The following is a 16774-nucleotide window of genomic DNA, read 5'->3' as shown; positions in this document are numbered from 1 at the left end:
ATGATCACACCTGGTCATTGGGGTCCATTTTGGTCATCATCCTCTCCTCCAGAAGGTTAAAGGTCAGCACTTGGAGCACATAGAGCTGGTGAGCCATCTCGGCTTTGATTGGTCGGTTTCCTCTGATGACGTGCTGGAATGAGGAACAGCAGGTAGAAACACAAACAGCTATCACTTATAAAAACATGTATCTAAAAAATCTTCTCTGATCTGTGACATTTTGAAATGGCTCAGTCAGAAGCAAAACAAGGAGCAGTGTTCATTTTAAAGCATATTTTGTTCCACTTCAACAAAAATGTGCTATTATAGACATGTTTGGTCTCTAGACATGGAAAAGGAGTCCACAAATTCATAATGATATATTTTCAACGAGAAGGAGAACAGTTGGTTTGGTTGGTTATTTAAGAGTTTTTATGAGCAGTTAATTACAACACAAAAATTACACTTTGTTGTGGATACGGTTTAATCTTTCTTAAAAATCTATCTATGCATCAAAGGTGGGGTCTTTGAAGATGTTATTTCTTTGCCTAGAATGTTCCCCAGTATTGGCACCACCTAGCCAAGTTACTGGTCTGATCCATGCAGAGGCGACCCCACATAAGAAGAACACATGTTTTTTATGGAAATTTTAAGCAATTTATACATGGAGTAAAGAATAGATGGGCAAGTTTAATACCTTATCGTGGAACATTTTTATTTTTAACCCTTATAATCCCCTAAGATAATCAATCATATAATAGATTTATCAGTTTGGCTATCAGTGAAACTTCTACCAAATTTAATCTCATGTCCCAAGTATACAGTATTTGCTCGGCCCACATACATGTTTAGGTAAGAAGAACTGGTCTAGTACTAACTGTTCATTTGAATAATTCAGCCAAATATAAAATTAAAAAAAAAAGATCAAATGTTGTCCTACAAAAATACCTATGCCAAATTGTATTGGTTTTTGAGGGAAATTAGAGAGTAATTTTAGTAGAGAAAACATTACGTGTTGTAAAAAAAAGTACTAAAAGGTCCTATATTATGCACAATTGACTCGTGTGAGCTTTAAGCCATGTTATAATGTTGTTACCTCCTCAAAAACAGACCTGGAGTTGTGTTTTGTTTCATTCACATGTTTGAGCAATCCTTTATTTTTAGTCTGGCTAAATTTCCAAAGCTCAAAATGCTCTGTTCCACCTTGTGATGTCGTGTTGTGGTAGTTTTCAAGTTAACAGTTACCATTAGTTCCATTAGTTTAGTAAAGTTTGACAATTCCAGGGCATCATCCAAATGATTCTAGTGAGTTTAAAAACACAGTGGAGAACTTCCTGTATTACCATATGACATCACAAGGTGGAACAATGCAAAAAAAAATACATTAAAAATGTAGCATCTTTGTGTTTATAACATGTGCAAATTAAAGAAAACACAACTCCAGGTCTGTTTCTGATGAGGAAAAAAACATAACATAGATCAGAAAATAGGGTGACATGGGCCTTTTAAATAACAAGCACTCCAATCTGAACCTAAGTACAAGTCTAAGTATAGCAGCCGAGGGGATGTACCAAAATATATTGTAGTGTAATCTGTTCATTTTCCCTATGGAACAATCCACTATTTTAAACTCTTGTACTTACAGTGAACCTGGAGATTTTTTGCACCTAAGCTAAAAGTGGTGCTTCATAGACTTACATTGAGGATGATGGATCGCAGGTGCTTCTGGGCCAAAGTGCTCGCCATTTCCTATGGGGCAAAAGACAAGGATGCTAATTTACTGTACAGCTAACAGAGCAAAAACATGGTACATTACATGAACTAACTATAGCTGTGTTCTTTCAGCACTTGTATTTATGTTTGGAAGGAAAATGAATAGGTCTAACTCAAAGTGCATATGACAGATTCATATATTTTACTAATGCTGACTTGGTTTGGTGGGATAGTTTTTACATCAGTTAAGTGTAAATGTAGAATGAAGAAAGCTATTTATGTCATCAACTGTGATCAATAGGCTCTGTTCACAACAGTGCCTGGGAACCACACTGTTAGTGTCACTACTTCCTGTACAACTGTGTATCTATGGATTTGTGTGCAGAGTCACACTAAAATTAATAAATATTTAAAGATGAGGCAGTGGCGAGGGAGCAGCGGATGGATGTCACTGACAACATGCTAAACACTACACAAATCAAACTAATATTTTACTGGAGGACCCTTCTGTGTTTAGAAAGAGCAATGTTTGTGTCTCAAAGCTAATGCTAATGCAAATTTTGAGGCATAATAAATATTAAAACAAGAAAGTAAACTGAAGTATTCCACTTTTTTTTTTAATGGGATAGACTTCAATTAACTTTAATATTTCTAAAAAATAAAAATAAAAATTCTAATTTTAAGACGCTATTTACGTTATATTTTATGATTTTAATAAAAGTGTCTCTTAGCTTTGAGGAACAGTGAGCTAGCTAGCTTGCTGCAGTGCACAGAGCCTATTCCATTCAAAATGTTACAACAATTTACGCACCATGGAAGGCATTGTTATACTAGTGTGCAATTCAGACACGTTTTGACCAGTTGTTAACATTATGGTTGCTAGGTAACAGTTATGGAATTACCTCTACATATAAATGCTGCCTGTGTCCAACCAGGAAGTAAAATTATAAAATTCACTAAATTACAAAACTAGAAAAGACAAGGAAAGGTTTTTAGTAAATTCTTAAATATCACCAAGTTCACTGTTTTAGAGAAATATAATACTAGAGGTATTTCATTTTAGAACCCACCGCTAGTGCACTGTTCTTTCCAATTTATTTTCCACAAACTGCTACTTATTTGGCACAGAAATATTCCACGCAGGTTAAACATTCATTCATCCAAATACCAAATAAAGGTATGGTCATTTATTTGTATTAGTCTAATCATAACTATTGTGTAATTTAGATGGCTGTTAACACTTACGGAATTACCTCTATGTATGTATCTGTGTAATCCCTGAGTCATCCAGATGTCATCCATAGCAAAGATATGCTTCGCTGCTCATCCCAGTCGCTTCTTCAGTTCTTGTCAGATTATTGGTGGGCACTGCCTTATATAATCTGACTAGAATTGAAGAAGCGACTTGGATGAGCAGCAAAACGGCTTCACTCCGACAACTTTTTATCCGGTTGACAGATTAAATTTTTTTCTTTAAGTCTATGTATGTAATATCTACTGCTCATGTCAACCAGAAAGTTAGTTGTGGGTTATAGCCTACAGTAGCCCTTGTGTTCAGAAAATAAACAACCGAAAGAAATTTAGCGTGTTTATTGAATGCTACAATATAATAATGTTAAGTATGTTTTAGTGAAATGGTTCATCTAAACTGCCACATGCACTTTAAGGGTGTCTGTCTGCTGTTGCATTATTGCTGTGGTTCAGAAAATATTTTAACAGATTAAAAATACTATGACTAAACAGAAAAATCAGTTATGTTGACAGGCAAAGCTTTGGGCCCATACTCACAGTGAGGTAACACTCCAGTGCATTAGAGTAGTCCGCATTCTGCAGAGGGAGGGGTTTGTGGGGACAGTTATAATGGCCATGCAAAAATATAGAACGGAAGACAACAGACAAAATACGGTATACAGAATAAAATTTACACAAAAATATGATGAAAATGCTGAATTAATTTCCTTCTGAAATAATAGTCCCACACAACTAGTGGAACATTTTGTCTCTAAGGTTTGGACAAATTTTAAAAAAGACTTATTATGCAAAATTAAATAACTCTGACTATAATTTTGTATTTATATTCAGTCAAAGTCTATTTTTATTCCAACACATAATTTTAGGGATTAATTTTTATTTTTTAATTTAATTTTTATTTTATTTCATTATTATTCTTCAGGTATCGTTGCTTTATGCTCACTAAAGCACATCCCTCAATGCACAATATGGCATTAAACTCCATGGCGAATGTATCGAGGTATGGATTTAACTTTCCATTTCCAAATACAAATATTACCTGTGTAACTAGTGGAGAATCCTACAAGAAGTTAGAGAGTAAATGTAGCAGAGAAAACATTGTGTGCTGTAAAAAAGTAAGTAAAAAGTGCTGTAATATAATCTGTTTTCCCTATGGTACAATTCACTACTTTAAACCCTTGTACTTACGGTGAACCTGGAAATTTTTAGCACCTAAGATAAAAGTGGTGCTCCATGGACTTACTAAACTACTGAGTTAGCAGATTCTATACTTAATAAAAGCTAATAGAGATGGGAAAGAAGAAGATTCAAGACAAAACTCAAACTGAAGAGGCAGATGTTGGATTAGTATAGGCACAATGACTCAGGGAGGTGAGTAAGAAGGATTATGGACAAACTGTTCCAAAGAAAAATGACCAAGTAGCACGTTGAAATAAACCAAATTATAAATGTACATGAGTTACAGAGAAAACAATGGAATAATGTTCGGTATCTGTTATATTGTAAATCATTAACCCACAGAATGAATGCTGGCAGACAGACACCTCTAGCCAACTAATGCATATATTATATGAGTCAGACATATGCAATACAACTCCTTGGTTTGCACTATTTCTCACTACAACTCTCTTCTACGTGACAGATTTAGTTTGTATTCAGACCTGTCTTCTGTCCTCTGGTGCCTTCAGGAACAGTGCGTTAATCAGAGCGATGGCATACGTCTGGATCTCCTGATTCGACCTGAAATATCCAACAACAAAACACACCGTTAGAAGCACCTTGCTCTAAGACACAGCATTCTTTAAGTTTGTCTACTGCTACTACCACTACTACTGCTACTACTACTACTATAACTACTACTACAGTGACTACAGTTACTACAAATAGTCTTGGATTGCTGTGGTTCTCAAACTAAAACGGCACTATATCTGGTTGAACATATTACTACTATATTATATTAAAAAATAAAATAGAAGTAATTATGGTTAAACTAGTATTTAGCAACAAGTTTAGGCTAAGACACAGGACTAAAACCTAAATGATCAAATAAACCTAAACTAATTCTTAAGATGGACTAAACTAGGACTAAAACTGGAGCACTACCTAGGACTAAACTAGGCCTAAATGACAACACTTAGACTACACTAAACAGAACTGGATTACGACTAAACCAGGATTTAACTAGGAGGATTACACCAAAGCAGACCTAAAAACACATTATAACAACAAAAATTTAAAGGGCGCTTTATAAGGACCACCTCATGAACCACAGATTGAGAAACACCTATACTAAACCTATACTTCACAGCTTTAACTCCCCCTCTCTCCCTGTCTCTCTCTCTCTCCTCCTCCTCTCTTCTCAGGGCGTCCCGTTCAGAGCACAGGGCTCCGTGGGTGCGTGGGTGAGCTCACACTTGCAGGTGCCCGATGAGCTGTCCCACGGTGATCTCTTGCGCCACCCGGTGGTAGAGGCTGTGGCTGTTCAGGACCATGCTCTCCAGAATGGCCAGAGAGCGCTGCAGGATCGACACATCCACCATGGGCTGGTTCACGTATCCAGCGATCTGCAAGAAGACAAATTAAACTGTAAACAAAGGATTATCTGCATTATTTAAAGGTGTACTATGTAACTTTTCTGGTGGAGTGTCTGCCACCTGCATGTCTCTTTGGAGATGTTATCACATTGCCTAGAATGTTCCACAGTATGACATTAAACTCAGTCAGTAGTTACTGGTAAGATCTGTGGAGAAGCATGTTGCATGTTGTAAGAATGCATGTTGTTTTAAGGTTAATTCCTTGCAGTAAGAACGTCTGTATTTAAATAAATTATAAGATCAAGACTTCTAAGTTTAATGTCATATTGTATTTCAGGCAAAGCAATAATATATCATAAAACCAGAACATTTACATACTGCACCTATAAACGCAATTCTGAATATTATTATTATTTATTTATTTTTACCTTTTTGGTCATTTAAGGTAATTTATATAACAGTCAGAAATTTATGAAATTAACTATATTCTTCCATAAAATATAAAATGGTTTAGGCTACGGAACAAGGACCATTTAATCCACTATGTTTTCCTTAAAGATCCTATATTACACAAAATGGACTCCTGTGAGTTTTAAGCCATGTTATAATCTTATCTCATCAAAAACATACCCAAAGTCATGTTTGTTTCATTCACACGTTTGAGTAACCCTACATCTCCAAAGCTCAAAACACTCTGTTCCACCTTGTGATGTCATGAAACAGTAGTTTTCAACTGAATTGCTCCTTTTACCTTTAGTTTAATAGAGATTGGCAATTCCAGGTCTGAAATTATTCAAATAATTCTAATGAAGGTGTATGGAGTTTAAAAACACAGTGGAGCACTTGCAGCATTAACACATGGCATCACAAGGTGGAATCACAAGAGTGTTTTCTGTTTGAGGGAGGAATACAGCTTAAATATGCAGAATTTGGGAGTTAAACATGTGTGAATGAAACAAAACACAACTCCAGGTCTGTTTGTGATGAGGAAACAACATTAAAACAAAGATCAGAAAACAGCATGGGCCCTGTAACTTAAATATGCACATCATGCCTCTACCAAAGGTAATATAAGGTAAGGTACTTTACATAACAGTCATAAATCTATGCAAGTAACAATATTTTTACATAAAATATAAAGCGCTTTAGGCTACGAACTCACATTTCAACAAAAAACATCAAGACTAAAATCGTGTTAAAAGAGGTAAGACTAGGCAGCACGAACCACATCAGTACAAGCAGTTTTTGCAGTGAGACCCTGTTGAGTCAAGGCTGCTCTGCTTTTCAAAAGAAATGAATGAAAAACCAAAATGAGATCCGTTACTAGGCAACAATATCTAAGGGTTGGTATTTACATGAGATCAGTGATTTCAAACTGTGTGATCACAGGTCTGTAATCCACGGTCTATTAACAGCATATTAACATTAACGGGATAACATTTAGCTGACCCCCATCTCAATTAGAGGCAGACCTAGATATAATTGGTAGATATTTGCATTTTGATTTTGCATCTGATTTTTAGTGTCTTAAAAACATGAAAAACAGACCCAGTTCATTTTAAACAGTTTGCAGTGGTCCAAAGTTATTCCTCACTTACCTTATGCGTTCTGAGCATCCTAATCATTCACTGCGATGAGTTTATAAGCTCTGTTCGCAACTCTTAAAGACCAGAACTTTGCCGTGACAATAAAGCTAATGACAACTACCATACTAACGGTGCACTTTCTGGTTTTCAAACAGTAAAACAACTTATTTTGACCTCAAGAGCTGCTTATTTAGTATCTGCACAGGGGTGACACAAATTTTGCTCAAATACATGGGAAAAAATCAGACACAGGACCATGAAATCTCCAAAATAAGGCTGATATGTTGTTGTTCAACTGACCACCAGAGTGAAAGAAAACCATTTTGCTTTATTTTAACACTGAATTGCAAACAGAGCACTGCACAAAGTGTGACTAATCTGCTCTCATGTGATTTTGTAGTGAAATAGGGTTGTGGATAAGCCTTTTCAAATCATATAATTTGGACAAAATGAACTTAATCAGCCCTACATATCAGCCCAAAACTACAGCAGAGTTTAACTACCATCGGTTGCTCTAGTTTCAACACAATCGAATCAGCGTAGGCCATGAAAAAAACACAGGTCAGATTTGAACCTCCAAATTTATGATCAGTGGACAAACATACAACTGAGCTACTGTCGCCCCCAATAAGTAACACAGCATGAATGTTAATAATAAAGGTATGACAAAAACAATTACTTTTTCCTTAACTTAAATATGCACATCATGGTCAGGGGGAGAAAATGCAGCTACAAATGCAAAGCTAATATAATCAAATGTCAAATCCTTCTGCACCTGTTTGATGAATGACAGAGAGATGAGGTCCCAGGAGACGATGCCGTGGTCCATCAGCTCCAGAAATGCAGTGAGAGTGAAGGCCAGCATCTCGCCAAAACTGCTAATTTAAAAATAAACAACATCAAAAAAACAGATTTAATTTCACACATTTTAAAGTAAAAGAAAGGCTCTAGTTTTGATACTAGTTTTAGTATTGATCTGATTTTTGACCCTAGTCCTTACTGTGTCCCGCTCTCGACCAGGCGTGCCAGGGTCCCGATGCCCTCCATGTTGATGAACTCTGCGGCGAAGGTGGGGTCAGCTGACAGTTTGGCCAGTTCTTTCAGAGCCTCCAGACGAGCGTCGATCCCATGGGACTGAATCCTCTCCAGGAGCTGACGCGCCGCTCGGCCCTGGGGAGGAGCGAGGTCGGGTTTTTTTTTTATAGTCTATATATCTTACATTTCAATGGGATGGTTCTCAAACTTTTCATAGCAAGAACCATCTCTGAAAGTATTTAGCCTCCCAAGTACCACCATATCTTAACCAAACTGTACAAATGATATAAGTTATAAGTTATACAGTAGTGCTAATACAAAAAAGAACAAATGAGGAATTGACTTTAAATGCAGCAAATATTTGAACTGTAAATGAATCCGCGTACCACCTAAAGGACATGTGCCACAGTTTGCCAATGGTGGAAAAAGTACACAATTTTGTTACTTAAATAAAAGTACAGATACTAGGGCAAAGCATACTAAGTAAAAGTATCACATGAAAAAATCTACTTAAGTAAAAGTATTAAAGTACCAATTTTAAAATGTACTTAAAGAGTAAAAAGTAAAAGTATATCATGAAGATTTTGAGAGCTTCAAATGTAATGATTTTGATAAAGATTTGTGCTGATTTTTGTTCAACTAAAATTGCTAAATTCACCGAAAACAACGTATTAACATGTTTTAGAAGTTTCACTTTCGTTTTGGAAACTCTGAGTCCTCCCCCTTCAGAGCGATCTCACGACACAATCAGTGTACATCCTGCTAATGAAACGAAACTACTGCACATCACACCATGTTTGTGAAGTTGTAGTGTACAGTTTTATATCATGCTTTTGTATATTTATGGAGAACTGTCATGTAGGAGCATGGGTGACGTAGGCTTGTGGGCGGCGCATCATGCAGAATCTTACAGCTAATCGTAAGAGAGATCGTTAAAATACTCAGATATGCATGCATGACCTTTAAAACCTTTTCAGGCATGTTTCTGATGTGGGAACAATATTATAACATGGTAGACAGCTAAATATATATATTTTTTAATCCATTTTGCATAATACCCCCTCTCTAAGACAAACTTGAGTGATCCACATAGGAAATTACTTGGACACAGTAACACACAAATTACGATGTTATAATAAAAAGCTTAGGAAGGTAATAAAAATTCGAATTTCAAAATGATTGAAGTAGCAGAAATAGCAAAGACCATAGACATAGACATAAGTGGACTTGAGTGAGTGAGTGTGACGTCACCCACAGCATTCGGCCCCAGTCAAATGAAGCTCATTGAGGCTAGAGCAGTTATAGGAGCCAATTTTGAGCCAAGTTACGAGTATCATAGCAACCAAAGAGCCAATCTGGAGCCAGGTTGTTGAAGGTAACGCCTCCTCCCGCCTGCACCGCTGTTTTAGCAAGGAGCGGGCGCTTAGCAACGGTGTCAATCAAACCTGTTGTTAACACTAGCGGGAGAGACATCGGGGAAAGAAGGCACCTGATTTGTCTGTGATTATTGTTCAAATCTTGATTTGCAGACACAATATTGGGATGAAAATACCAGGATCATTTAGAGTGGGTGAATACGATCAAAGACCAAAATGACGAGTCTGACATCAGCCGTTACAGAGGGTCCACAGTTTTTCAATGTAACGTGAATTGGAGTCGATGAAGCCGGAAGTGCGTCCATGATCGCTCCTTATTTGGAACGTGGCGCCTAGCAGGTTAGCTATGTCCACTTATATATACAGACTATAGCAGAAACATACAGATTTGTATATTTTTCATGTTTAATAAATGCCACTATATCACTGGTCTGTTGATGAAGTCTTTTTCTTTACTTTTCTTATGACTTTAAAAATAGGACTACACCATAACACATTTCAATGCCGTTGTTGTTTTTAGTGAAAAACATTGCTCAGTCCTCCTCCCTGAGCTGCTCAACATTCAAACATCTCTGCAGAGGATTCAATGTTTGTTTCAAGGCAAAATACAAGGACTCGCTCTGCCCTAAATTCACTGCTCTCTTCACCAGCATACCAATGTTTACAGCACAATTTGGGCTGTTGTGAAACATAGCATGAGTAGAATCATTAAGCTAAATAACATGCCATTGTTCCAGTATAAACAGCTCTGTCTTTGAAATAGCACAGAAATATAAAACTTTCACTGCAGTCACATAGTACCACAAACTAGCAACGTTCCAAATACCACCAGGTCCAAGAATATACCTGAAGCTTCTGATCTGTGTTATAATGTTTCCTCATCACAAACAGACCTGGAATTGTGTTTTGTTTCATTCACACATGTTTAACACACAAACCCTGCATATAGAGTTTTTCTCTCAAACAGAAAGCACTCTGTTCCACTGTGTTTTTAAACTCCATACACCTTCACTAGAATCATTTCGATGATTGAGTTGAAAACAACCACTACCTGACATCACAGAGCATTCTCAGATTTGGAAATATAGGCAGACTAATAATAAAGTGTTACTCAAACATGTGTGAACGAAACAAAACACAATTCCAGGTATGATTTTGAGGAGCTAACAGCACTGTAACATGGCTTAAAGCTGACAAGAGTCAATTTTACGCGATACATGACGTTTAAAAGGGGCTAAACCAAGTCATATACTATGGCTCCTATCGTGTCATCCTGCGCAAACGCTGCCCAATTTATGTGCCGTCCTCTACGTGGAGCAAGACCGAGATGATACCACAGTTAAACAGCACAGGTCTTGATCTAATAATGCCCTGAATGCACAGCAGACGTGTTTGGCTCTAAACAGGCTCCACTTTGCTGAGTGTGTTTTGTCCATGTGCTGCTGTTGTGTGATTTGCCCAGTGTCGCCACTCTTGTGTCACATGGCACATGGGGCGTAGGGCATCAGTGCTCCTGGGACATTATCCTGATCATGTTGTTTTGACATAATGGAGCCTATACTTGTACCGCAGCTGTTGTTCCTTTTGTAATTAAAATGGAGCATAGGCCCACAGACCAAGGGCACAGTTTTATACAGTATATGTGTTATACAATCCACAAGGACTTGATAGTCTCTCTTTCTATATTAGAACTTAAGCAATTTACACAATAACCTCTATGGGGAGTGTTGCAAACTTGTTCACAACACTTTAAAGACTATATTTGTATTTCTTCCATTAGATAGAATATAAAAAGAGAGTCCTCTTCTGTGAAAGTATTTTTGCATTGTCTTTATGCACACAGCGCTGGTGTGTATGTGCTATAGAACAGGTCATATGCCCTAAACCCCTCTTTGTTTTGCACCCCGTCCCTGCTGCTCACAAGATATGGACCCAAAAGTCAACTAGATTTTCCAGGTAGATGTTAAATCAACCTATTACTTTGTGTATTATTAATTTAAACTGAGTTACCCATTTAAATTATTATTTTATTTCTAAAATAAAAATGGGGCATTTTTCTGACTACAAAACTAATAAATATTTATTTATGGTAAAACGTACACTTAATTTGACGTGCAAACTTTACAGAGGAAATGCAAGAAGCTGATGGAGGGAGAGGGCAACTCCCTGTTATTCAAATGAAAGCACAACTGTTGTACTTGCACATTATTTGTAAGGATTGTTTCCACAAACATGTCATATTAATCTTGTAGTTTAAAGTGCCTATGGCAGGTTTTCATCTTTTTATCATTCTGACTTGGCTTGGTGGAATAGCGCCTGAGGTAAATATTCATCACAGTTTTACACCAGTCAAGTGGCAGTTTGTGGAAAAAAGTTGAGAAGAAAAAATAATAAAATTTCATTTTACTTACAGGTGAAATAGCTAATCGGAGGATAGTACCATTCTTGATCTCTCCTCGAGTCTGAAATATAAGTAAAGACGCTGCGTCAGTTAAAAAAGCACTTGATAATAAAAACATGTTGAGTGCTTCCTGACCTGTTCAGTGATGTAGAGCTGAGGACCATCGGCGTAACGCAAGGCAAACTGCTCTGAGCCAGACAGAGACCAACTGCACACAGAAACCATGGAGCGTTAGTGACAAGGTTTAATATGGTACAGGTTTAATATGGGACAGGTTTAATATGGGACAGGTGTGGACCATGATGTGATCAATTGTATTTCTATATAATTAGTAGAAGGCAAAATGCATAATCAAGAGACATGTACAGTTACTTGGCCAGCCAAATACACACATATACTGCACAATAGGGCTGGAATAAGCAATCGAATCATTGTGACTGAACTGGTCTGGAAATAGTTGTATTTTGATCATCATGATCGTTATCTGGAATATACAGACTCTAAAGCATGCAAAAACTTTTTACAACAAAGAGAGCGGCATTACTAAATCAAAATGTAAAAACAGAATAAACACTGCTAGTCAAAAGTTTGGACAAAGGTTTTGTTTTGTTTTTGTTTTTTTACTATTTTCTGCATTTTATATACATACAGAAAACATTAGATATATATTAAGTAACATATATGGAATTATCAAGTAAAGAAAAAAGTTACATAAAGAAAAGGGTGGATTTTAATATAAAATATAAAAAATATTTTTAAAGGTCCTACATTATGGAAAATTGACTGTTGATGAGCTTTACGTCATGTTATAATGGTATAACGTTGAGATCTCCTCAAAAACATGCCAAGAGTTGTGTTTTGTTTCATTCACACATGTTTGAGTAATCCTTTATCATTATTATGTTTACATCTCCAAAGCTCAAAATGCTCTGTTCCACCTTGTGAGGTCATGAAGCGATAGTTTTCAAGTTAACACCTCTTTTTACCTTTTGTTGAGCAGAGATCGTCAATTCCAGGTCTGAAATCATCCAGTTGATTCTAGTGAAAGTGGAATTTTCAGTTTGAGAGAAGAACTCAGCCTAAATATGCAGGTTTTTGTGTTAAACATGTGTGAATGAAATAAAACACAACTCCAGCTATGTTTCTGATATAGGTCAGATAAAAAATGTAATATGGGTCCTTAAAGTAACTTACTTGAGTACAAATATAGCTCCTTTTTACAGACATCTGAACAAAATAACGCGAGGATTGTGTATAGTGCCGTAACATGGCTTCTCAATTTTGAAATCACAACAGTGAAAGTCTTTACAGAATGATCTCATGTGGAGCAGTGGAGGTGTCTCATTCTGAAGTGTGAAACAGCAGAGCAGATGGCTTCACCACTGAGGGCGAATGTGACAGGTGCTTTTGTATGTGTTAAACGGGCTAGCTTAGAACACATTAGAATAATAGCTATGAAACAGTTTAATATGGTGCAGGGTTTGTTTAATATCAGGGCTGAACGATTTGGAAACATATCTTAATGTGATTAGACTTTCAATTAGATTTTGTATTTATTTTGTCAAACATGAATCCAGTTTTCAGTACATATTTTAAGCACATCAAGGAGCATTAAAGCAGACCTATTGCACTTGTGTCTGCTATATAGTTATACACTCGTGGATTATTTTCTTATAATTTCCAAATTTTAAATCGCAATATTCATCTAAAACAACGTAATAAAAGAAACAAGTTTGCTGACTTCTGTGTTCAAAAATGGCAGTGTCCAGTGGGAGCTGACATCACCGTAAACGTCATCATAAATGAGAAGGAAACAACTATACCATGGTTAAAAGCTCTGAAAAGTTGAATGTTTTGCATAAAAGGTCTGCTTTAATATTTAAGAAAAAATGACTAAACTAATCCAAGAACCCCATCCCATTTCAGAACATCTTTGTAGAGGTATAAGCTACATGAGAAGCAGGTTTATACATAATAAGACATTTTGGATATTTTCTTATTTGCTGAGAATTGTGTTAATGAAACTGTTGCAGTGTGTGATTCATTTGTCAAATTGCAATTTCAGTTTGATTGGGATAAATGCTGTAGCTCTTGTTAATATAATTTCTGTGTTACTGTAGTTGCTGTGTTTTTCTTCCACATGTGTCCTGGTTTGAACCTACATTAGACTTCATGTAGACTTTGTTTAGCCCCATTCATTTAAGTCCTGATTTTGTCCTAATTTAGTCCTGGTTTTGTCCTGGTTTATTGGTTTAGTTCTGGTTTAGTTCAGTGTTTAGTCCAAGTTTAGTCCTGGTTTATTCCTAGTTTGAGAGATGTTTCCTGGCATAGTCCCAGTATAGTCCTGGTTTAGTCCTGGTTTAGTCCTGGCTTGGTTCAGGATAGAGTCTAAGTTTAGTGCTGGTAGAGTCCTAGTTTAGTCCTAGTTTAGTCCTGGTTTATTCCTGGTTTAGTCCTGGTTTAGTCCAGATTTGTCCTGGTTTAGTCCTGGTTTAGTCCTGGTTTAGTCCAGATTTAGTCCAGATTTAGTCCTGGTTTAGTGTAATAGAGAGTAAAGTGTATTCATTCATAAAGCTGTATTAAACTCAATATAATGGTAGTTGGATCTGTTGTAAGACTTAACACAGGCGCATAGGGAACTTAATGAAAAAGTCTGAATATACAGAAACATACCCGTCACACACCTCCCGTATTATTGAAGACAGCGCTCTTTTCTGCAGAGATGGAAAAAAGTTAGAAACAAAAATACATCCACTGCAATGTAAATATTCACTAGTACATCAAGAGTTGGTCTATCTATATACAAGTTCATATGAGTTCAAAATCATCCCATGTCAACAGAGACACCAAGCTGACTTTTTATAAAAACAGCTGTTAGCATTTGTTTCTCTCCTGGTCATACAGGGTTTGGGTCAGCAAGTGGTCTTAGTTGTGTTTTCTTTTTTTTGCAAGCTAATAGATGTCCAAGCTGTTCAGGGAAACTCAACCTGAAACTACACATTCTACAAATACAACATAATTTAGACCTAACAATGAATCATCAGTGTTTCATGCATTGTGAGGTGTGTCTTCACACATTTTAAATACATTTCTCTTAATGATCTTAGGATACTTGATTTGAGCAATGGGTTAATTAGTTTAATACGAAATAATTTACAAAAAAAACTTCAGCAGTTTCTTCTTAACAGAGAATATTTTGTAAATTGGGCAACCTTGGAACACTTTAGCTTGTAAATGCCTGCATATAGCTTGTAAATGAACAAAGGGATAACAGTGTTTTACAGTAGAGAGGTTTGTCTGTGTAATCCCTCAGTCGTGCAGGTATGATTTATAGTAAAAGAAAAATTCAAATCTGTCAACTGGACAAATAGTTGTAGGAGTGAAGACATTTCACTTCTCATCCAAGCCTTCTTCTTCAGTTCTGGGCAGATTACTGGTGGACACTGCTTTATACCTATCTTATATAGATACTTTTTGTCCAGTTGACAGATTTGATTTTTTCTTTTATTAAGTACAGAGGTTTGTATATTTATATCTGACCTGGTCCATTTCGATGAGCTGAGCGTTTGCACCTGGCCACTCAATAGCCACCTTCACGATGTCTGCGGGAGGAGGCATGGCTCTGCTCACTGTGGCCCTGAAAGCAGAGTCCACACACAGTATCATTAGACATAGCTACAGTACAGAGTGCAGGCGACTGGTAACTGGGATTTTTGCCTCAAACTCAGAGCGTTTCAGCTGGATTAACTCCTATGTAAACAACATGGCTAATGCTAAACCAAAGACAAAAGAAATGTCACACAAATGTCTCCAACAGATTAAATAACAGAACATTGTCAGATTAAACCAGTTTCAAGTCTTTACGTCATTAACGTGGTGGTTAACCTCAGATCCACTTTCTGTGCTGATTACACTGTTGTAATACGTCAGAGTCCCTAAACCACCTTCCAGTTCACAAGTATATATTACCAGTTGGAGCTAGGCCTGTCGCGATAGCATAAAGTTTGATAGATTGCTGAATTAAATAGACGATAGACGATAAACGATAATATTTATACCAATTTATGCCAGATTTAAATCACAAAAGCTTTTCTGAATCTACAATATTTTTAAAAATCACGAGCTGCAATAAATAAACAGCTGAATGAAACACTTTAGTTCTTAGTTTTATATCTGTAATGAGTTATTCATTCAACCTTTTACAGCTTAAATCTTATCATATAGCCAAAAAAATAACCAAAATTTCCCAGTAGTGCGAAGAAAAAGTACACATGATGAATATTGATATCTCAGTTACCAGTTGCCTGAGCATTGAACAGACTCGACAATATTCTGGGTATATGTAGGAATGAGATTTTGTATCCGGTGATTTCCTGGGATCTATGTGTGAATGGGGCTTAGGAGATGAAATACCTGAGTTATGGTACACAAACAGATCACGCTGCTCCTCTCCTCTGCACAAACCAATATCTCTGCTCCCCTGTCAACACAGAAAATTCACTCTGGTAAAATCTTTAACATCCTGCACTCATCACACTACCTCCACGGACCAGAACCACCCACACCCTTATGCTGCTGCTGGCCTTGGATTTCTGCAATGCGTGGCCAAATTATGATGATTTACACTGGTTTACTGCAGGTTTCTTCACTAATATACAGCAGAGCAAGAGGATTAAGAATGAGAATGAATGATAAAGATTTGATTTTTGAGTTTATGTGTGATGAAGATTGGACATACACAGTGAATGTATGGTACAGAGGAGGGAGGTTGAAGGTAAGGTGCAGAGGAGGAAGAGGTGAATATATGGTAGCTGAGTAGGAAGTAGTGATTATACGGTGCAGAGGAGGGAGTTTGAAGTTAAGGTGCTGAGAAGGGACAGTGACATATGGTGCAGAAGA

The 16774-nt window shown here is 36.8% G+C and overlaps 1 protein-coding gene across 7 annotated transcripts in view; it reads right to left on the bottom strand.

Moving 5' to 3' along the window:
* The window catches only part of elmo2 (engulfment and cell motility 2), a 30272-nt gene that overhangs the window by 10468 nt on the left and 3030 nt on the right, over positions 1–16774 (bottom strand). Inside the window, exons 2-13 of one of the 7 annotated variants that reach the window (XM_033967080.2) lie at positions 16289–16355; positions 15416–15512; positions 14549–14589; positions 12011–12083; positions 11886–11936; positions 8064–8233; positions 7839–7941; positions 5356–5507; positions 4605–4683; positions 3481–3519; positions 1678–1728; positions 11–133 (exon numbers count right to left, since the gene is read on the bottom strand). In XM_033967080.2, coding sequence (XP_033822971.1) covers positions 11–133; positions 1678–1728; positions 3481–3519; positions 4605–4683; positions 5356–5507; positions 7839–7941; positions 8064–8233; positions 11886–11936; positions 12011–12083; positions 14549–14589; positions 15416–15493 — 960 coding nt within the window. In that variant the 5' untranslated portion in view covers positions 15494–15512; positions 16289–16355. The remainder of the gene's footprint in view (positions 1–10; positions 134–1677; positions 1729–3480; positions 3520–4604; positions 4684–5355; positions 5508–7838; positions 7942–8063; positions 8234–11885; positions 11937–12010; positions 12084–14548; positions 14590–15415; positions 15513–16288; positions 16356–16774) is intronic. The other 6 variants (XM_033967083.2, XM_033967081.2, XM_033967086.2 and 3 more) reach the window with 6 other exon arrangements.

The sequence above is a fragment of the Periophthalmus magnuspinnatus genome, chromosome 5, assembly GCF_009829125.3.
Source record: "Periophthalmus magnuspinnatus isolate fPerMag1 chromosome 5, fPerMag1.2.pri, whole genome shotgun sequence".
Taxonomy (NCBI): domain Eukaryota; kingdom Metazoa; phylum Chordata; class Actinopteri; order Gobiiformes; family Gobiidae; genus Periophthalmus; species Periophthalmus magnuspinnatus.
The sequence above is the reverse complement of the archived record's forward strand: the minus strand, read 5'-3'. Positions and strand labels throughout refer to the sequence as shown.